This window comes from Trachurus japonicus, unplaced genomic scaffold (genome assembly GCF_045865225.1).
Source record: "Trachurus japonicus isolate A0001 unplaced genomic scaffold, Traja_1.0 AP030398.1".
In the NCBI taxonomy this organism is placed as follows: Eukaryota; Metazoa; Chordata; class Actinopteri; order Carangiformes; family Carangidae; genus Trachurus; species Trachurus japonicus.
This window is the reverse complement of record NW_028220531.1, coordinates 400,325-422,856: the sequence shown is the minus strand read 5'-3', so window position 1 is coordinate 422,856 and position 22,532 is coordinate 400,325. Positions and strand designations below refer to the sequence as shown.

General features: G+C 42.0%; 1 protein-coding gene and 1 long non-coding RNA gene across 2 annotated transcripts in view; one reads left to right on the top strand and one right to left on the bottom strand.

Moving 5' to 3' along the window:
* Window positions 1–230: 230 nt before the first annotated feature.
* On the bottom strand, window positions 231–1,129 carry LOC146960422 (uncharacterized). Its single transcript, XR_015035455.1, has 3 exons — window positions 996–1,129; window positions 591–652; window positions 231–406 (listed from the first exon to the last, which is right to left on the bottom strand). It is a non-coding gene; the product is annotated as an uncharacterized LOC146960422 (long non-coding RNA).
* Window positions 1,130–18,192: 17,063 nt separating this feature from the next.
* The window catches only part of LOC146960420 (uncharacterized), a 56,217-nt gene continuing 51,877 nt past the window's right edge, over window positions 18,193–22,532 (top strand). Inside the window, exons 1-2 of the mRNA XM_085772393.1 lie at window positions 18,193–18,354; window positions 21,319–22,436. Of these exons, the coding sequence (XP_085628519.1) occupies window positions 18,193–18,354; window positions 21,319–22,436 (1,280 nt within the window). The remainder of the gene's footprint in view (window positions 18,355–21,318; window positions 22,437–22,532) is intronic.

Sequence of the window (22,532 nt, the reverse complement as noted above, 5' to 3'; positions counted from 1 at the left end):
TGTGAATAATTTAATAGGAGTATGTGAATGGGGTGTCAGAGTGTCAGGACACGCAGACTTTTCACTTACGGCAATATGACATAAATACCAGATTCCTGCTGAAAACAGTGACCTGTAAATGCAATAACGTTTTCCCACAACAGACCACAGACTACTTGAATACTCCTAATCAAATAAGTCAGTCCTTTGCATCCCACAAAGACCATGTGGATACTGCTGTAAAGAAAGGGGCTTTCGACGTTTTAGTTGTGGGACATGTTTTGCCAATCAAACTCCTCTCTGCCAGGGTCTTTGTCCCCCATGTGGCCACAGCCAGCTCCTTTACGAAAATAGAGTCCCGGGAGCTAGATTTAATTCGTTTCCAGGTGGCCCTGCGGATGGTAACTCCACCTCCCAACTCAATCTGCTGAATATCCGTAACACAAATACTATGTATTATATATACAAAAGAAAGAAGAATTATATGTTGGGGTAGCACTAAACACACAGAGAGACAGAGATTTTCTTTCTTAATACTGTTTGCTTAGTTGTTTAGTTATATTTGTAATAGCAATGCAAGCATCCTCTGTAAAAAAGAACAAATAATGTACCTCATTTTCTTTTGGGGATTCAAGTGGCTTCACGGGACTCCCACTGCCAGACACTGACACTACTGTATACAGAGCATAATGTAAGATACCCAGCTTTCCAACATTAACTTGTATCAGAGCCTATACTTGAAAATACAGGGAATCACATGAAATAAGCTTCTGTAGAATAAAACATAATTTAAAACTGAATCACTACTACATGAAGCAAATTATAAGGTTAGTTTTTAGGAATCGCAGTAATCACACAAGTTACAAATACTCAGAACAGGAGTAGTCTGTCAGACATCAATTGATGTTTACCCAGAAAAAACTTTAAAATAGCAATTTCATATATAGCAATAGGTGAAATGATAGTCAAGATTGTTATTTCCAAGAATCCACAAGTAACATTTTGGTTGCACTTACTATCAGAGCTCCCCCTTGGACTTGGGCAAACAGGACCTTGGACCAAGACAATAACAGAGATATCACAAATAAGAGATCATGGAAAACATGGCAATAAATACTACAGTTAACAAACCTTGTTCAAACCTCCTATCTGGAGTGTGCTGAATTTTGAGAGTGCTATTTGTGTGTGAGCTATTATTTCATCAGTGCTTCAGTGCAAATAACTTGTTACATGACTCAGGGTTCAATGTGTAGCCTACCGCAGGGACAGTTGTGGACAGAAGAAGTGAGGGATGGAACTGTTCCCTTTTTTTAAATTTTTTTTTTAAGGACAACTTTTTCTGCCTTTGGCACATCCACTCAAATCCACATACAATTCAGTAGTCTCTGTTGTAGCAGAAAGTAGTTTTGCCCATGTAATCCTAAAATCATATAATAGAAAAACAAAAGTAGTGACAAAGAGTCAAAAACTGTGTATGCTTTAAGTGATTGTCAGTTCAGTAACAAACAACAATGCAGTTTTTGTTTAAGTTACATTGTCAGGCCAGAGGTAAGGCAAACAGTATTTCCTCACCATTCATATAGTCCTCAGCAGTTGTTGCTGCAACTCCATGTTTAATTTTCGGAGAGTCCTGTTTTCCGCCTCCAGGTCGCTGTTGCGGATCTCCTGCTCCTGCAATCTATATAGAGAGGAAATACAACATTACTAATTGAGTAATACTTTTTAGTGAACAGGTTAAGATTAATCTATCTACTTATGTTGGTGACAGGTAGCAGTGTACCTGCACGTATAGTTTGTCAATATCCAGGCACCACTACATGAAAAAAATATGGGTGGTGTGTGACACTCATCTGAGATACCTAAAGAAGGAGAACTAAAATGCTTTGCAACTTTGGCATACAATCCACAAAATATCAGTGTGCTTAATGATCTAAATGGTTTTAAAACACAAATAATTTTTGAATATAATGAGCACATGGTTCAAACATACTTCCCAACAAAATGTTTATATTCAAGGCTATTCAAAAGACCCTTACCTTTTTTGTGTGTCCTGTTGTAGGGCAGATACCCCTTTACATAGTTTCTGATAGTTCTCAAATCTTTTCTTGGTCTCCTCGTAAATTTTCTGAGGAACAACCCCATCACTATCATCACCATCATCATCTTCTTCATCTTCCTCTTCAGAGGACACAACATAGAACACATCACTTTTTTCCTTTTTTTCTTAGGTGTTGGGCACAGGGGAGATACTTCCTGTCTTTTCTTTCGGTCATTCAAAATGGCCAAGAGGTTGTTTTTTTTTGCTTCCTCTGCTGATTTTTTGTGAGTCATCTGGGGACAAGGACGAAAGCATAATTTAGCATCAAATCATTACAAAACTCACGTACCAAGCGACCAAAGAAACACAAACATTTTTTTAGACTTAAATTGACATGCACCACCATGGAAAAGAAAAGAGGTATTACACAACATTCTGGCAGGACAGAAATTTCATTTCACCATAGGACTGATTCAGGTTTAGGATATCAGTTCAGTTCAGTTTTATTTAATGTCCTTGTTTCTCTCATACACATATAATTTCCTGAGAGCAGCTAAGTTGATTGAGAGAATACCCTTATTTCTTATTTTGACAAATTCATCAATTTAATTGAATTTACATTCTTATTTTTTCTTTCATTTATTCTTTTGGTTTGGTATGAATCCTGATCCACCTAAGCCGGTGCATTTATGCAACGAAACGTTTTTTTGCAGAACACACACACACACACACACACACAAACACACACACACACACACGTACATTTTTTTCCTTGGCGACCTCCTGCTCGGAAGGTGGTGCTGTGGGGCTCGACCATGGGCTCGACTCCCTCAGCTTTCTCACACAGACTCGCTTCCCTTTTGCCAGCTCTTCCTCCACCGCTTCTTTGGTCTGTGGAGTACCGGTAAATATGCCGGTAATGGGAAACATTGCAGTGGTAAGTACTGGAAGAACTTGATTGTATAGTTCATAAACGTTGCGAGTCAATACAAAAAACATACTAAGTCATTACTTCCCCAGAAAAAAACGTTAAAAATCCCAAGAATATATCTTAACGGCTACCGTTAGCTAGCTAGGCTCGCTAGCTAACGGTTAGCACTTTTGACAGGACGCTAGCTAACTGACTGTGCCGTAAGTAACTCACCCTTGAGGATCAATATTTGACCCTTGTAAAGGTACTCTTTCCACTGCACCCAGTAAGTCCTATCTGTGTTTTTCTTGTCGAAGTCCTTAATATAGGAAATCGGGACAATTTCTTTACATCCATCTTCATACTTAACGTACGCGAACATCGTTAAACTGTCTAATCGGTAATGAACGGTTAAATAATCAAACCTCAAACCGTTAACTTAAGCAATTCCAAAGAACCGTTAACCAAGGGTCTCCAAGCGCGAGGGGATTCAACTCCAACGGCGGGGTCGCGCGACCAGATGCTCAGAGGCTCAACATTCTGTCAGCCTCTAATGACCATCAATCCAAACAAATCAAGGAAGCAAAAGTCTCCCAATTTTAAGACTATACAGTAAACAGAATATCAGTTTAATATTACATTTATATGTAGGTTTGATTTTGTTGAAGATAAGGCCATGTGTTAATTGCCCATTACTGTAGGTCACTCAAAGGGTTTGAGTTTGTTTACTTAATGTTTTATCATACAAACTATGGAGTGGTGTGTTGGGGAGGCAGCACTAAACAGTGGGACACAGTGGCTGGACAAGTTAATCAAAAAGGCCACCTCTGTAATTGGTGCAGAGCAGGACTCTGTGGTGTCAGTGGCTGACAGGAGAACTCTCTCCAAACTGCTGCACAGACAGACTCGGGAGGTCCATCCTGCCAAGAGGCAGTAATTGGCTTTTTATTTTCACTCACTCTTTTTATTTTATTGTTTATTTATTACCTCAAACCCGTTATTTTAATCTCTATCTATCTATCTATCTATCTATCTATCTATCTATCTATCTATCTATCTATCTATCTATCTATCTATCTATCTATCTGTTATAATCCAATCCATGAATATTCTATCTATCTATCCATGAATCTGTCTGGTAATGATTTCCATCTTCTATTTAGATTTCATGATGTCCAAACGCAAGTACAAATTGTACTTGGAGCCCGAGAGCACTGTTAAAGTACCTCGGGCCACACACAGAGGATTTACAGGATGGATGTAAATCACTTCATGAGAAATTTTTGGTTACCCTTGGAGTGTGCAATTGTGAGATTTGACTGTATTGTTCGGACAATCTATTTAAAGGTATTTCCTAAATGTATTTTTTAAATGTTTTCAGATCTTGCCCGCCACTGATGATGCCACTGCAGGTTCACCCACAACAGATGATGAGGTGAGAGAGTGATATGTTCATTTAACACATACATTGCACTAGTCTTCACACTGTTACTCCTAGGGGCCTAATTCCCACAAAAGTACCTAGTATCAAAGTTGTTTTGTAAATAGAGTTTATATGTGTTCAGAGGCCTGTACTGTGAAGGAGGCTCAACATGGCCAGGCTTTGTGTTCATGATGCAGCTCAACAAAACCTGAAGTCGAATAAACATGGTACTACGAAGCTGGTTATCAACTTGGTTTGTTACGTAAGTCCGGCTCTCAGCTTTATGCTCGGGGCACATTCACATCAAAGGAGACGTTTTAATGGAGAGAGTATGAGCGATACAAAAAAGCACAATCGCAGCCTGAAGCAACAGTGTTGCTGCAAATATGACGAGATGAGGCTGCTTTTCATTTCTGACAGCTCTACATTGAGCTACTTTGAAATATGAAGCTTTATTCGTTGAAACTAAATACACCAGAGTAGCAATTTGTGTCATTTTAAATTGTGTTTTTTATTGTTTTCATATATTTCATGAATCGCAATTAGCCTATAGAATGTGAGTTTGTGTTTTATTGAAAACAAGACTGTGTGAGTATAAAATTAGGTTACAGTGGGTTTTTTTAGGTACTGTAGCTACAAGCAAATTCCATATTGTCTCTGTGCAAAGACAACAAAGACACTTTTTAAATGTGAAAACAGCGTAGACTTATTCAAGATTTGTGTTTGGGCAACACTGAAATAACAGGCAAAACATCGAAATTAATTTATTCATGGCCACATTAAGTGAAATTATTAACTTTACCGATTATCCATTTGATTATCTGACTGCTGCGAGCGGATAACTTCTTTCAGCGGTGACTGACACACACCGTCAGGTATCCTTCGGGACGAAAACGTCCAGTAAAAGTGATGGTTGTAAAAATTAGAAAAAACAGGGTTCTTACAGATCCTTAAAAAGTCTTAAAAGGCATTGAATTCATTAATCTAAAAACAAGGCCTTAATTGGCATTAAAATGTCTTAAATCAATTTTTCAAACGTCTTAAAAATGTTAACACTTGGTGAGTGGGATTTTATGATTATAATTAGTCTCAAATCTCAAAATAATTGGTAACATTCTGACATGGAGAAGTTAGTGGCGGCCGTCACTGCTAAATTTCTCACCACCACCAGCTTCCAAATCAGTTTTTTTCCCCCCCAATCATTCATGTAGCAGTCACTTTACCTTGGACCACATAGGAAAGTGGGTAAAATTGTCCCTAACCCTATGTAATAGATGTGGTGACGTTTTTTTTTTTTTTTTGCATTTGTGTTTATTGTGAAGTCTTAAAAAGTCTTAAATTTAAGTTGGCTTAAGCTGTAGGAACCCTGAAAAACTTTTTCAACTGTTTTTGCACAGATCTTTTAGTCAACCTCAGGTCCTTATCAAAACTACTAAATATTGTTGTTGTTGTTGTTGTTGTTGTTGTTGTTGTTGTTGTTGTTGTTGTTTTAAGGATTTTTATATTTTAAATGACAGTATCGTAAAGGGTGTAACTGATTTTTGTAGTAGTATCTGTAGTTCTGAGAGATGGGGCGCATTTTTTTTTGTTTTTCTTTCACTGATCAAAGTGCTGCCAGATCGCAGGCTGGTCATTTCAGCCGAGAGGAGAAGTTTGTTTTAATGGAGAGCAGTGAGGAATACAAAAAAGTTATCGCAGCCAAATACGACAAGAGATGAGGCTAGCTTTTAATTTCTGGCAGCTTTTAACCTTTACCTATTTAAACAAAATAAACAAGAGCTACAAAAGTCTTTTTTTTTTTTTTTAGATGTTTTATAGGCTTTTTGTTTTCATTTACTGATGGCAATTATCCTATAGAATGAGAGAATAGGCGTTGTTACACTTCACGTTCTGGTCTTTTTAAATTCCTAAACAGAAAAACGCTGTTTTTGTTTCAAAGCAGAATAACAGACCAATTTTTCAATTTTTCTGATTTTGTTTTGAAACGGAAAAACAAGGAACGAACCATACATGGATTCTACTTAAACCACTTGTCTTCACACTGTTTAAGTTATAATACATTGATCTCTACTTCAACACCGCTACAGTGCAAGCACTTCCCCTGCATTCCAAAAAAAACTACACATCTCACAATCCTTTGGTCGCAACACTTTTTTTTTTCCTGCGCAACCAGTGTCACACGAAAAGTGACAGGTCAACAACACTGGGTTACTGGCAGTTCACTATTTTTTGTCTCTCACACTTTTAAAGAAGAAAAAGAAGAAAAAAGACAGCGCTTAAGCAGGATGAAGTCAATCAAGTATTTTTTTCAAAAGAAAGCACAACGAGGAGGAGGATATAGGAGAGAAGTGAAGAGAAGAGGAAGAGGTGGAAATAGTAAATTGCGGCTGAGGCTGTGGAAGCTAATGCCAGCCTTGATGTTGACGCTATGGCGGATAGTGAACCCTGCCCCCGCTGCTGCCCGACTGGAGTGAGAACGAAGTGAGAGAGAACCCACAAATTAAATGCAAACTGGCTCAAAACCGTCCCATAGCTTCAATATGAAAACTAATTCTTTGTGTCAGGAAACCCACACCTGAACAAGGACAGCCTGACAAAACAAAACAAATAGTGAGAAGCCACCAGAGGCAAATCTTTGTCTGTGAGGAGGAAAAAAGGGGACAGTTAAAGATAAAAATGAACTTTACGTTTTTTTTATCACGAAGAGGAGCCTTTTGTGAATCAATATCAATCCAATTTATGACAATGTTGTGAGATCGGCTGAAATGATCAGTTAGATGGGTGACCTTATGAAACTGTTGCGAAGCTGGGAGCCACAAACTGTCTGGCCCGCCGTGCTGATTGATAGGAAGCCAGTCACTGTCCTAGTCGGACAACAGACTCCTAAGCACTCCAATGCCAATGGTAGGTTGTTACTAGTTTGTATGTTATGCATTTATTTAAAGGTTAAAGTGAAGTTGCAACATAGTGTGTGCGTGTATCTGTGCTGTGAATTGTTTGGTAGACAATTAACATTGAAATGTTTTTCTGTTTCTTGCACAGGCTAGAGCTGGCAATCCTGACCATTCAAAATGCTTTGCATGTCTATCCATCTAATATGGAAGACATGTCACTTCAGTGGGAAATCCCAAAGAGAGCTGTATGTGCTCTGGCAAGAGCTTGGTGTTGCTGCCCCTGAAAGCTTCAGACTGGGCTCAGCATGTGCCGTGACAAAACAGTTGGAGTGCAAATGAAATCTTTGCTGCTGTCTCGAGTTTAACGCACCAGAACAGGTCAGAGATACCTGAGAAGATGACGGAATAAACACAAAAGGAATTAAAGGCCCTAGACAAAGAAGGTCAGGTCAGCCCACCAGAGAGGAAAATGGGACTGCCAGAAAACTTACATCGAAATGAAAATAACAAACTGAAACAACAAAGCCCCAACGATCTAAATATCGCGACAAAAGAACTCGAGAAAACGGAGCCACCTGCCCCCTGTGCAACGCACGTCTGAGAGAAAGAGACCTCCGCCACCGCACCTCCCTATGTGCCATACCTTGCTGTGGGATCAACAACAGCAGAAGGGCAAAAAAAGCAAAGAAGGTCAGTTTAACAGTGAATTTGATATGTTAAGGTATAAGGTTTATAAAGGATCCAGAAGTCAACTTTCATGACTTACTTCAAACTTTAAACTTTATTATTTGTATAACATGTTTCAACCAAAAAAGATTTAACCCAAAGTGCTCCACTAACCCTCTGGGCCTGTTTTGTACATATGTTTTTGGCCATGATAGAACTAAAAGTCTGTAATTTTTGGGGGAATTTTATTTTTTTTGCCACTTCACTGCATCGAGTATTTAATTAACATCAGTTCTTGTCATACATACTGTATAAATCACTAATTTCTACATTTTTAATCCCTTAAATGCCAGTCTGTTTGCACAATGACAAACAAACCACCAAATGACAATTGCACATATTTGTGCTTCCATTTCTAACACACACACTCACACATTAAAAAAAAAAATGCAGTAACACATCATCACCAAAATTGTGTCATTCATTTGCTTTGTGGTGCAGTAGTCCACTAGTGCCCCCTAGTGGGGAAACTAATATTACATGAAATTGCACCCATGGCCAAAAATGGACCTCTGGCATAATCTGACAAAAACAATAAAAAACATAATTTCCATGTCTCTAGTTTAGAATGACACCCAATTTAATTAATTTGTATAATTTTATACTGGAAATAACAAGGAATGAAAACAAGTGTTTTTAATGGGTTCCAGTAGGCCAAAAATGGCCACAATAGAGTCAAACGTAACAATTTCTTTTAACAGAATATTATTGATATATTTGAAGAACTGATGATGGAAAATTGAAATTCAGATAAATGTCCAGACCCTTGGGAGTCCATTTGCTTTAACACAGATGAAATTATCAACAAAAACAAACCACTTTTGGCCCGGTTAGAGCCCAGAGGGTTAAGGAATATGACTGGGGGGAAAAACAACTTCTGTTGTGTGTTTATTTACTCATATTTCAGTTTTATTTACTCATATTTCAGTAGGCGAAGCTGACAATTTTTGAGGAGGTCTCCTCAACCTAGCCTCAACCAGCAAAAGAATGAGTTGATCCTTCCCCATCCACATCAGAGTTGAGGAAGACGGTGACCAGACTGGAGGCACTGGAGTTGAGGGCAAAGGCAGGAGGGATGCTGGAGAGGTTTCAGACCATGATGAGAGGAAATTTCAGGTGCGTTAGGATGAAATTCGCTGATGTATGTAATGAACAACAAAATTATGTTAAAGCCTCAGTATTGGGGTGAAACTGTGCCATCCAGCGTTCAGATTCTAGATTGCAGCGCTCACTCGCTCACCCCTCCCGTCAGCAAAGTGACGGTGGCCGCTGAGGACAAACATGTTTGCAAACTAACTGATAACAATATCTTCGACCAATTACTATCGTTTTTTTAAACATTATTATTTTTATTTTTTTTTAACACACATGCAGACTTCCACTTGTGCCTTCAGTCATATTTCACAGCAAAAAGTTACACAGGAGGACTAGTCTGTAGTGCAGTCGGTCCCATGGAAGAACATCAGATGACAAACATACTCGTTAGATACGGTATGATCACCTGTAACAACTGGTTGAGCTGCAGCTCCACAGCTGTCAGAGGAGCCTCTGCTGTCCCTCTCTCTTCAGCCTGCTGTTTGGCTGCACTTTGCATAAACAGCTCAGAAAAGAAGAGTTCCCATACACATGGCCAACTTGCAAAATTTTATTATATTTTATTTATTGCATTGCAACGTTTCAGTACTAGACCTTTTTCAAGCAAAAAAAAAAAGCAAAAATTTTGCTTGAAATAGGTCTAGTACCGAAACGTTGCAATGCAATAAATTTTGCAAGTTAGCCATGTGTGTGGGAACTCTTCTTTACTAATTTGGACTTGATTGTCACCCTCCAACGCACCTGCCAAAGAAATATGCAAAGATTTTTGCCTTTTATAAAAACAGCTCAACATTGTGAGATGTAGCCTAGCTGCTGATGCTGCTTAGCTGTAGAACTTTAAAACGGCAGAAAAAAACTAAAACTACGTTGATCATCTCCGGGCAGAAGCCTAGTCACAGAAGATCAATAATGGCGATGCAACATGGCAGCCTCCAGTGGGTTAGGACATCTATGTATTTGTAAACAACTCATTCTGAGCTATGAGAAAGCTTTCATTTGTATGTGATTGTGATTAGACTTTGGTAAATACGTATTTATCAAAGCAATATTTGATTTTTGCTAATAAAAAGCCGTATAAGCTACATACTTTCCCTTTAAGGAGGAAAACACAATGTAGATAAGTCTATTAGAAACAGCCAGACATTTCATTATCTCGCTTTCGTTGTCTTTCTTTCACTCTCTCTCTTTTTCTTTTCTTAACTTTCTTTCTCTTTCCTTTTCTTTCTGTTTCTTTCTATCTTCCCTTTCTCTCTTCTCTATGTCTCTTTCTTTCTCTCTCTCTCAAGTTCAGTGGTTTGTTGATGGACAAAAGCAGACCCCTCAATTTCAAGGATAAGACCTACAGTGGCTGGTGAGACACTATGTTGACAAAGGACGCCTACAACCATGACCACAAGGTAGGCTATTAGCAATAAGTGATTATGTTTGGTATTGTCTGGTTGCTATTGGCATATTGAGAGCTTAAATGAAATTAAAAGTTATTGTTTTTTCATAGAACATCCTGGAGTTGGAGCAGATGATGCTGGTGCTGCCCATCTCAACTGGGCAGTGTGGAAGGGGGTTCTCTGCCCAAAACACACAGGAGGAGTTCAATCCCACTCTTGCAGTTGAAAGCTGGCTGAGCTTTAAACATCTAAGACGACATAGAATTGTGCTCATAAGTTTTCATACCCTGACAGAATTTATGAAATACTGGCTACATTTCAGAAAATATAATTGATAATGCAACAAAACTTCAGAGTTAGTGGCTGGGCGATGCCATTTATTATCACACAACTGTGTTTGATCTTTTTGAATCCTAATGATAAGTGCTACCACCAAAATGACCCTGATCAAAAGTTTACACACCCTCAAAGTTTTACCCTGAGAAAACACACAGACTGACACAGACAGGTCTAAATGGCTACTCAGGGTAACTGTCCACGCCTGTAACTTGACTGATTGTAATTAGTGTCTGTGTATAAAAAGTCAATGAGATTCTGGGCTCTTGACAAACACCTGCACATTTCATCCATTGCTGCACTGACTTTGCTGGATTCTAAGCCATGGGGAAAGCAAAAGTCCTGAGAGAGAGAGAAGGTTGTTCAACTTTATGAAGCAGAAAAGGGATATAAAAGATATCCAGAGATGCCAATCAGCAGAGTTCAAGCTCTCATACAAGTGGAAATTGAGGGGTTCTGTTCCGTACCAAGCCACGGTCTGGTACCATCAAAAATGTGTCTTTCTTAAATGATTGTATTATTTTGACACGTCTCAGTTTAATTTGAATAAAAATAAGATAAATGTGTTTTTCCTGATCACACAGTTACAAAATCTTCCAGGATATGTAAACTTACGAGCACAACTGTACACACAAAGGCACTGACATTTTTTGTGCGAGGTGCACATTGAAAAAGTCAAATCAAAAATTAGTTTGCATCTGTAATAAATATTTTTTGTGCTCCTATGTATCTGTTTGTGCTCCTTAATATTGTACTCCTCCTTGGAGGAAATGTTTATCATAGGACTACTCACAACTCACCACCACCCTAGCTCCTGAGCATCGGGAGCATGCTGCTTGTCAAACACAGGAAGCATTTTGGAGTAGAGCCCTCGGCACCAAACCCAACTGTATACCATTTGTTGCAATAAATGGGTATTAATCAATTACTGTATTCTTGAATTAAACATATGTAGCAGCCATTTGTCCCAAGCTTGAAAAGTTTAAAATCAAACTTGAAATCATAAATATTAAAGGGCACTACTGAGTTGCGATGTACATGGATGGGGAAAAAACAATGTCAAAACAAAGTCCAGTTTCAACATAAAAGACAGTTTATTTGGCCAGAAAACAAGCAAGCAACTAACAAATAAGATTCCAGCGCAGCGTGCATGTTCTGCTCTGGTAAAAAAAACAAAACAAAAACATTTGCCTACCCAGGTTCATGCTGGTCCCTTACCATAGCCCTAGAAATATTTTTGAGTGCCCACAAGCTGCCCGAATGAAATGAACCACAATTAATAAACAGCAACACACTGAAATGCACAGAACACTGTAATACAGTAATAAAATCATAATGAAATAAAATAGACTCAGAATAATCAAATCTAATTACTAACTTAAGTAAATAATAAACTGAACTACACTACATAAAATCAATAAATAGCGCCAACAATATATTTTCCAATTTACTGTCACAGTGCAATGCCCTCATGAGGGGACAGCTCTCCATTCCGACACACCTCCACTTCGACACCCCGCTGTTCCGAAATACCCCCACTTCGAAACACCGCTACTCCGACACCCCCTCCTCCCCCCCGCAGCTGTCCAAGGTGCTGAACCGCGTGACGTTGTTTACATTCTGCTTTGTGGCTTGTCTGTGAAACGTGCGCTGCTCAGAGACTGGGCAGATCTGTCCCACTTGCTTTCTCCCAGACTCCGTTGTTGGAGATCTCCACACAGTAATAGAAATACACTTTTTTTCTTTTTCTCCCCCCCTCCTCCGCTCGAGCGCGGCTGAAGCCGGCTTGAGCTCACAGGGGCGCGAGGCTGCTGCAGCCACCGCTCGTGCTGACAGCTGACTGAGGGAGATGCTTTGGTTGGGTTTAGGCAATGAAGAAAGGAGTTGGTTAAGTTTAGTAAAAAGACCAGGTAGAGGCTAGACAGGCTAGAAGCATAATGAACATTATAAGTCATTAATACAGTATGAAGTATTTGCTTGTTTTGCAGTTAATTATGCACATGATCCGTTTGACCCCAAAAAGGAAAAAAGGATCACTGCGCACTGCACAGCCTCTGGTTCCTCTCTGATTAGGTCCGTCTGTCCGTTCGGAGTGGGGGGGTTTCCCCCACTGGCCTTTTCGGAGTAGCGGGGTCTTTAGAAAAAATAGAAAACCCCGCTATTACGATGAATGGAAGTCTATTGTCGGAAAGGCGGGGCTTCGGAAAGGCGGGGTGTAACCCCCTCATGAATACATGTTCTTTGTAATATTCCAGCTCCAGTCTTCACCTGCTCACTGTCTACGGACAACACGGCTGGAACCAAGTGGTGTCACCCAGCAGTTTGATTGTGGTTCATCTTCTGAAGACAGTGGTTCTGAAGTTGAATCAGAAAATGAAGATCTTCCTGAAGATGAGCCATTCATACAGGCAGGCTCTGACCAAGGCTTTGACACAGACATGGACAATGTAGTTATGTCAGCAGGTACTACCACAGGGGCAGAGGCAGTTCTCATGGTAATGAGTTATGCTGCAAAGCATAATATAACAGGCACACAACTGGATGACTTGCTGAAACTTATAAATACCCTATTTGGCAAAGAAGTGTTACCCAGATCTAAGTACATGTTCCAGAAGGTTTTTAAGAACAACTCTGACATAGTGGAATTCCACTTTTACTGTAAAACCTGCAAAATTTATATTGGAACACAAGAAGAAATTAATCACAAAAACATTGCACAGTGTGAAATCTGTAGCACTCCAATTGAATTAATTCTTTGAACAGTGGAAGCTTTTTCATCAACATACCAATTGCACCTCAAATCCAGACACTACTTCAAAATCCTGAAATTCAGAAAAACATCAACTACAAACACCAAAGGTCACAATGTGATCATGTCATATCGGATATATATGACGGTGAAATGTACCAGAACCTGTCAAGACCAGGGGCCTCATTTATCATTGTGGATACACCTTTTTTTACGCCATTTTCCCCTCGTTTTGTGCGTACGCACTTTTCTCCGCCAAATTTGGGATCTATCAAGCCAAAACCTGACGGGGAAAAGTGCGGACATTTACACCCATTTTGACCCTGGCGTACGCCTTTTTTGAGGTACAGGAGGAATTGGCGACACCGTTGCTGAGTCAGAGAACTGCGGTGTGAGAGGGAGAGAGGAGCGGAGCGGAGTAGGCTACATTTAGAAGAGCACAGTAGGATTTTTTGAAGTAATTGTGGTAGTGGTGGGCCGTTGATGCTGGCAATCCAACCCGCTCTATAATAACACTAGGCTTTATGTTCATTGATAAACAGAGCGGATTGTGGATTTTGCTTTTTTGATTAGGCTATGTGTGACGTCTGACAAGGATCAAACCATCCAAGTTTAAAAACACATCGGCAGCAGCGCACACTGATCTGCAGCCTAGACTGTTATTAATCTGTCACCTGAGTTAACGAGGTGCACGTGTGTTTGGAGCTGACGAGAGGAGAGAATAAAGAGCGAGACAACGCGGCTCTGAGGAGGAACTGTGAAGGACTCAGCTGTAGCCTAATGGAAAATGACCTAAACCGAGTCCAGTAGAGCTGTAACTGTGTAGTGGAAAGGCGTGCAAAATAATGGTAACTATCGTCCTGCTTCCTACATTGTTTTAACATCTAGGTAAAAAAAAAAAAAAAAAAAAGATTTTCTGGGATAAACGGGCAGATTACATAAGATTCTTCTTCTTTCTGCTCCCTTTTGTTGAGATTTGGGAGGTTTTTGTTTTTATTGTAGCTTATTAAAATGCAAGATCATTTTTCTGACTGATCTATTGCCCGTGTATCTGCTTTCGGAGAAGCGGAGAAGTTCCGCTTCTTTCCCCCGTCCTCCGCCCGTTCTCTCCGTTGTCACTTTGTTGTCACAAAAGTTGCTGGCCACAGAGAGCACATGGTTAATTAAATATGCACGTGCTGACCATATATAGTTGTATATAGGCGTTCCGGGGGCGGAGTAAGAGGTGTGTTCACATGTGCACCATTCTTGAGTCCTGTGTGATTTATTGCGGAGAGTTGTGCGTACGCACAGTTTGATTGATCTGAAAAAGGTGTAAATATTTAGGGTGTACGCCATTTTCATCTTTTCGCCTTACGCAAATATTTAGTAGCAGTTTTACACCCTCTTTGATAAATGAGGCCCCAGGTGGCATTCTATAAGATCCAAATAATGTGTCATACATCTTCAATTCAGATGGTTCACCTACTTACAAATCTTCCAATTTTTCAATTTGGCCCATCCAGCTTCACTTAAATGAGCTGCCCCCCAAAATGAGGTTCAAAAATGTTGTGCTTGCTGGTCTTTGGTTTGGTGCTAAAGAGCCAGTAATGTCAATTTTTTTTAAAACCTTTTGTTGACCAGGCCAAAACGCTGGCATCCAAAGGTGTTTCCTGGGGGAAAAAAGAAAGCTGTGTCAACAGTAAAGTTGTAGGACTGTGCTGTTGTGTGGATTCAAAGGCAAGACCAACTATGCAGAACACCACACAGTTCAATGGGTACTTTGGTTGTGGCTTCTGTTTGCACCCTGGCACTCTAGTGGACAAACAGGTCAAGTATACCATCACTGCGACTGAGTACCCCGACAGAGAGGCCAAAGACATGTTAGCCGACATGGAGCAGGCAGTGACACAGAATAAAAATGTCAGAGGAGTAAAGGGTCCATCAGCACTCATGAACATGCCATATTTTGACATAGTGTGGGGATTTGTGCCTGATTATATGCATGCTGTATTGCTGGGAGTCATTAGACAGCTCACTGAGCTGCTTCTGACCAACAGTGATCAGCACTACTATATAGGGAGTCCAAATACAATGAGGGTGATGGAGAGCAGGATCCAGGCCATAACACCGCCAAACTTAATAACAAGACTGCCCAGACCCCTCGCTGATTTGAAGTTCTGGAAGGCCTCAGAGTGGCGTGCTTGGCTTCTCTTCTACAGCTTGCCTGTCCTCAGTGGTGTGCTGCAGCCACGCTACTTCAAGCACCTTGGCCTACTGGTGTCTGCAGTATTCCTACTTCTCTTAATTCATTAGCGCGAGCGACCACGTCGTCACGCAGCCGTAATGAAAAACAAAACACAAATCATCATCTCTCTTAGCCCACCACAACAGCCTCGGTATCAGATAGTCAGTATATAGCCTACTACAGTATACTCAGCATCTCTATCACAGAAAAAAAAGAGACGGACAGACAGAGAGAGAGAGAGAGAGAGCGTCCTTTATGCTGATTTCATCCTGCATGGTGTTTGTTTATGTTGTGATTAGTGTACACCTCTCATCTTACACAGGGTTTGAATAAATGTGAGTTTCTTTATTAGTTTATGAGTTGTTGTTTTTTACACTAGGCAGCGGTTCTCAGTGTATCAGATCAAACCTGATTAAGGATATTAGTAAACTCATTATGCAGTCACTCTGAGCTCGGACCTCCGGACCAAAACAGCTGTTTCCTCCTGGGAGAGGTTCGGCCTCTGGCGTCGCTGTCTCCTCCGTCCATGTCAAAGTATAAAATGACAAACTTGCAGCGCGCATCGCCCGCGGCGCAGTTAAAGGTGAGGAGAGGAGCTCATTTGATTGGTGAAGATCCGAATCGGCTGTGTTAATCCCACTTCTCCTCCTCCTGTCTCCCTTCCGCCCTGTCTCCTCCCCGTTTGCCGTTTGCGCCGGTAGGAGGGACGAGGGGAGGGCTTGCGCTGGCCTGCATCGGACTGCGCTGCCCACCAGACTTGAGAAATGGACCTGGACACGCCTCGTTGGCGTGGCGAAGCTGCGCTGCACTTAGACTTCGCTCGGTCTAGGAAACTAGGGCCCAAAGAGTCTATTATCATCCTGGTTCCCAAGACCAAGAACGTGTCTTGCCTCAATGATGACTGACTTGTTTGCTGAACACCCAGCAGCTGCCCAGCTGCCTGAAATGAAGGGGGATTAGTTTGAGTTGGATGGTGGTGGGTTCACACAGTTCTTACCGACAGCCGAAGGAAAGCCAGTCATCTTTGGTTTTGCTTCAATCCACATCAACTACTGTTTTGTTAATAACCTTTATTGTTACAATAAATGGGAACATCACCCAAGAGACCAACTTTGCACAACTGTATTTCTTCTTCTGGAATCAAGTACTTTAAATTACACGTTCTACACATTCTAGCCCTTGTGTGTCTCTGTATGTTTTGTTACAAGTATTGTTTTATTTTATGATGTTGTATTTATTATTTATATGGGAATGAAATATATTGCCATGGCATTTTAATTGACAACTTAATTTCTAACTAGGCCTACCTTCAATTCTGTAAGAAGATTCCTCTCATCACTGAAAGCTGAGCAGTTCATGCTCATTTTCTAATCCATTCATAGTCAAAGCAGTGGTGGGGGATGCTTGGAGGTGGTAATGTTCTGGAGCAGGTGTGAATGTTCAGGAGTGTAGGGTGTGGTGGTAAGTTGGGGGCTGCATGCATACCTTTTAGGATGCTAATATAATAGGTTAGCCAGACAGTATTGTGTGACTGGTGAAACGTGTGAATGTGTAAACACTGACTATATTTTACTCAGTTTCCCTCCCACCCCAACTATTGTCCAGTCAATGTGGACATTGAGTCCTGACTGAAAAAACACACCATGCTCCATGACTGGTATCACTAGTAATATGCATATTGGTCTCAATAATATTCTCTCCGGTCCAGGTCTCACAGAAGATGTACTTCCCCTCCATACACCATTGGAAGACTTCTGGAAGTTTGTGTAAACATATTATTTAAGCTCTGACAACAAACACAAATGAGTTCAGTGTTTAAATGAATGGAAGATCTGTAAACACTAATGAAAAGGAAATGGAGCAGGTGTGATGTTCATCTTTACTTTCTGGGATTATCACTGCAAACGAACATCAAAGTTCATGTTTTTGTAATAAATTACTATTTATAAAATATGACTGAGTTAACTTGGAGGAGGAAATATAGAAAACCAGGGGCCTTATTTGGAGGGAAACCGGTGGATACTTGTACTTGCTTCCTAAAAATGCTGGTTGCCCACTCTTCCTCAAACATTTCTACAGGGTCACATGATTCTGAAGTTACAGCCCAATCTATTCTTCCAACCCTCAACTCCGACACATTAGCAACGGTATCTAGGGGGAGGAGACTTAGCCATGTGACTCTCGCGATACAAAGGAAAACAGATGGCCCTCTCGTCAGCTCCAGACTCACTCGTCTTCCAGTTTGACGCTCTGGCCAATCAGTGGAAGGCAGTCAGCTGATGTCACGTTTAGTATCGCTTTGGCTCACTTGGAACCAGGGCTGGGGCGTTACCGAAGAAGTAGTAGGTACCAGGTAGGCGGGGCTGGAGGAAAAGAGGATAAAACCAAGTAGAGCCGTGCTGTACTGTCCTGAGCTAGTGGAAAAGCACCATGAGGAGGTCCCGTCTGACCAAGACCAGAATGAAGGAGGAGAACCTGGACCAGGAAATTAGCGACCTGGATTTGTTTAGGCAGACTGGGACTACGGGGGAGGAGCGGGACGCGGTCCACCAGGACAACGAGCCCTCTGGTCCATCCAGTTCCGGTCCACAGGTCTGTACTTCTGTTTTCAGTGGGAGCGAGTCAAGAGATGAAGCTAACAGCTGTTAGCTGCTAACTCTATATTTTGTGGTTCTCGAAAAAGTCTAAAACCTAACCTGCCTACTTTATTTCCTGCTGTAGCGCTGTTACGACACTTTATTAAGTTTTTTTAAAAAATTTCTTGCGAAAAAGTAATTGTTAAGATCCCCAATGTACATTTAGTTTTTTGAAACACTGTTTAGAAGTTTGCTCCGACGTTTCAGAGAAGAGAGGCTTCACCTGTCTGACGCCTGGTTCACACTGGACGCGAAAGCGCCGTGACGCGGAGCGGCCGCGGAAATCGCGCGCGAGCCACGTCCCTCCAGTTCACACCAGACGCTGATTTCTCCGCGGCGGTCGCGAGCGCCTCTGCTCCTCAGCTGTTGTTTACTCACATTCAGAGCTGTGTTTTTTTACATCATGGATAAGTAAATAACCTCATATAATTATAACACCGTGTGCTGTGGGTCAAACAACTCCCTGTACTTCACTTCCAAGATGAATTTCACGTCGTCCTTCACTTTACAACAACTCGTCTCTGCCTCTCTCTCTCTCTCTCTCTTTCCCTGTTTGTTTGTGTGTTTTGACCCCCCCGCCCCCCTGCAGCCAGCCCACTCCGTGTCTCCCTATCCTGTGTGTGTGTGTGTGTGTGTGTGTGTGTGTGTGTGTGTGTGTGTGTGTGTGTGTGTGTGTTTTCATCTCTCTTGTTCTCTGTTGAGAGTCTGACAAATATAAATACGGTCGCATTTGTCAATCGCTGTATTTTATTTTGAAAAGTGCTTTATTTTGAAAATTGACCGGATTCTCTCGTTGTTTCATGTGTGACTTCCTGCCAAGATTGACGCGATTGCTCGCGGCTCGCGCACAAAATAGAGCAGACGCCGAAACGATAAATGCACGGCGCGAGCAATCGCGGCGCTTCGCGGCGCGTCGCGTCTGGTCTGAACTACAGAACCTGTTAACTTGGCCGCCGAAGGGACGCGGTCTCCGTTCCGCGGCTATTCGCGGCGCTTCGGCGTCCGGTGTGAACCCGGCGTGAGCAGCGGCTCGTCTGCAGAGCTGGTCGTCCTGCCAACCTCCGTCGTCATTCCGGGGGAGAAAACAATTGCTAATTAATTTAACCACAGGTTTTTTAGAGGTTTACTGCCGACTGGCTGGTTAAATTCTTTTTGGGATATAAATGCTGGTCTCATTGATGAAGTCGAACAATTGTGTTTGAATGAAAAGTGAAGCATCATGTGTGTATTGGATAGAAGAGCGGCGCTGCCTCGGAGCCTCGTTACATAAATTACCACATTTACACAATTTGCACAACTGATCACGACTACCTGAAGATACATGCCCTTGACTTTGTATTGTTGCAGTTTCACACTCCATCTACATACCCAATCCACGCCCCCTCCTTTTCTTTCCCTTTTTTTTTCTTTTGGTTTGCTCGTTATCTTTGTTTGCTCATGTTCTGATTATGGATTGGGATACCACCCGATCATGTAGCAACCTATCTGTTAGCGACCCCACTGCATGGTAATTCACTTATTTATTTACTTTGTTTTGTTTTTCATCTTCATCTTGGTTGTATTTTGTTTACTGCTTGGGCCATCACCCGACCATGTAGCAATCCATTCGATAGCTGCTATACTACGTGGTAACCCCAGACCCCCTTTTTAACCTCAAACTTTGGCACTTTAAAGCAGAAGTAAGCGGAATGTTTGTGTTAATATAAGTCTTAAATAGTTATATCTTCCGACAGCAATCACTAACATAGAGTGTTTGGTCTGAAACACGGGTCTGTCAGTCACTCTGCTCTGCTGTAAGCCGAGGAGAAAACTTTCCTTGTATCCTACAACCTTTATCCAATGAGGAGAGAGAACGGCATGAAGGGCTGTGTGTGCAGCCAAGGGATGCGCGTGAATGTGGTGACGTAGGGACAAGGACCAATAGATCCATGACGAGGGAGGGGGCTGCTAACTTCATCGGCTGACAAGAAGTTAGCCAAAACGACCGGATTGCTTACTTCTGCTTTAATCCTCATTACCCCATACATCTACAACTACTCCCAGTCACTCTCAAACACACACACAAGAACTATGCACTGGACTATTACCGCTGTACAGTTTTATTCCCCTGTTATAGTTTCTTCAATTCTCTATTTAATAATCGTCAGATTGACTATGCTTTGCGCTACACTGTGACCTATTATAATTGTATTGTATACGGTAGTTTTATATGATGGCAGACTGCTGCCCACACGCCTGTATTATACTTGTATTATTATTGTTACTACTGTATTCTTTTAAGGGACTGCGCCTAATCACACCCGGCAGGGGGACTGCCAGTGTGAATCAGCCAAGGCTGCAAATGGGTACAGCCGCACCCCCTTAAAGGGAGTGCTGAATGCTGTACACTGTCCTCCGAATAAATAAATAAATTGAAATTGATGTTTCTCAAGACGTGAAGATCCCTTCCTATTTGGCTCCGAGCTGCAGGAGCCCCGCGAGTGAAAGCGGAGTAAATAACTTGTACTTGCCCCCCCTAACCTCCTTACTATAACCCTAACCACCTGACTGAAAAAAAGTGTACATGTACACTTTAACAGGTGTATTATTATTTAGTGACGGGACTTATTGAGTCAGGTAACAGAGCGTTTTATTGTCAGTAAAAATAAAATAAAATAAAACAGTAACGGTACCAGAGTTGTAACGGGGGAAACAGTAACTTTTTGAGCCGTTATTTTATAAACGCCTGAATTCCCATCACTGGTTACTACATCAACTCATACGTATGATTTTTATGTTTTGCTTAGTTTTAAAGTATAATTTGTAAGGGAAATAGTTCTGCTTGTAAGATTTGTATTAATGAAGAATTTATAAAGGGAAACAAATGTCCATCCATCATCCATCATTGTTTGATTCTCTCTCTTCCTGTTTGTTGCCATAGACACAGGACCACACCAAGGTGAAACCACACAGCTGTAATGGGTGTGGGAAAACGTTCAGGACCTCAATTCATCTGAACGCTCACCACCGGCGATGCCAGACGGTGTACAGGTGTGAGCAGTGCGGCACATCGTGCATTAACTTGTCTGGACTGAAAATCCACCAGCGAATCCACACCGGAGAGAAACCGCACAGCTGTGAGCAGTGTGGGAAGGGGTTTGCAAGCTCCTCAAAGTTAATGATCCACCGGCGCATCCACACCGGAGAGAAACCGTACAGCTGTGAGCAGTGTGGGAAGGCCTTCGTTAGCTCCTCAGAGTTAAAGGTCCACCAGCGCATCCACACCGGAGAGAAACCATACAGCTGTGAGCAGTGTGGGAAGGCCTTCGCTAGCTTCGGACAGTTAAAGGTCCACCAGCGCATCCACACCGGAGAGAAACCGTACAGCTGTGAGCAGTGTGGGAAGGCGTTCACTACCTCCTCAGAGTTAACGGTCCACCAGCGCATCCACACCGGAGAGAGGCCTTATAGCTGTGAGCTGTGTGGGAAGGCGTTCGCTAGCTCCTCAGAGTTAACGGTCCACCAGCGCTACCATACCGGACAGAGGCCGTACAGCTGTGAGCAGTGTGGGAAGGCCTTCACTAACTCCGGACATTTAACGGTCCACCGGCGCGTCCACACCGGAGAGAGGCCTTATAGCTGTGAGCTGTGTGGGAAGACGTTCACTACCTCCGGAGAGTTAACGGTCCACCAGCGCATCCACACCGGAGAGAAGCCGTACAGCTGTGAGCAGTGTGGGAAGGCCTTCACTAACTCCGGACATTTAAGGGCCCACCGGCGTGTCCACACCGGAGAGAGGCCTTACGGCTGTGAGCAGTGTGGGAAGGCGTTCAGTCAATCCGGACAGTTAACGGTCCACCGGCGCGTCCACACCAAAGAGAGGCCGTATAGCTGTGAGCAGTGTGGGAAGGGGTTCTCTCGCTCCTCAACTTTAAGGGCCCACCAGCGCATCCACACCGGAGAGAGGCCGTACAGCTGCGAGCACTGCGGGAAATTGTTCACTACCTCAGGAAAATTAACGGTCCACCAACGTGTCCACACCGGAGAAAAACCGTATGTGTGTGGGCAGTGTGGGAAGGCCTACAGCCAGTCCCACAACCTGAAGAAACACCAGCAGCTCCACAGCAGCTAGAGGATGGGACGCTCCGGTCCTAC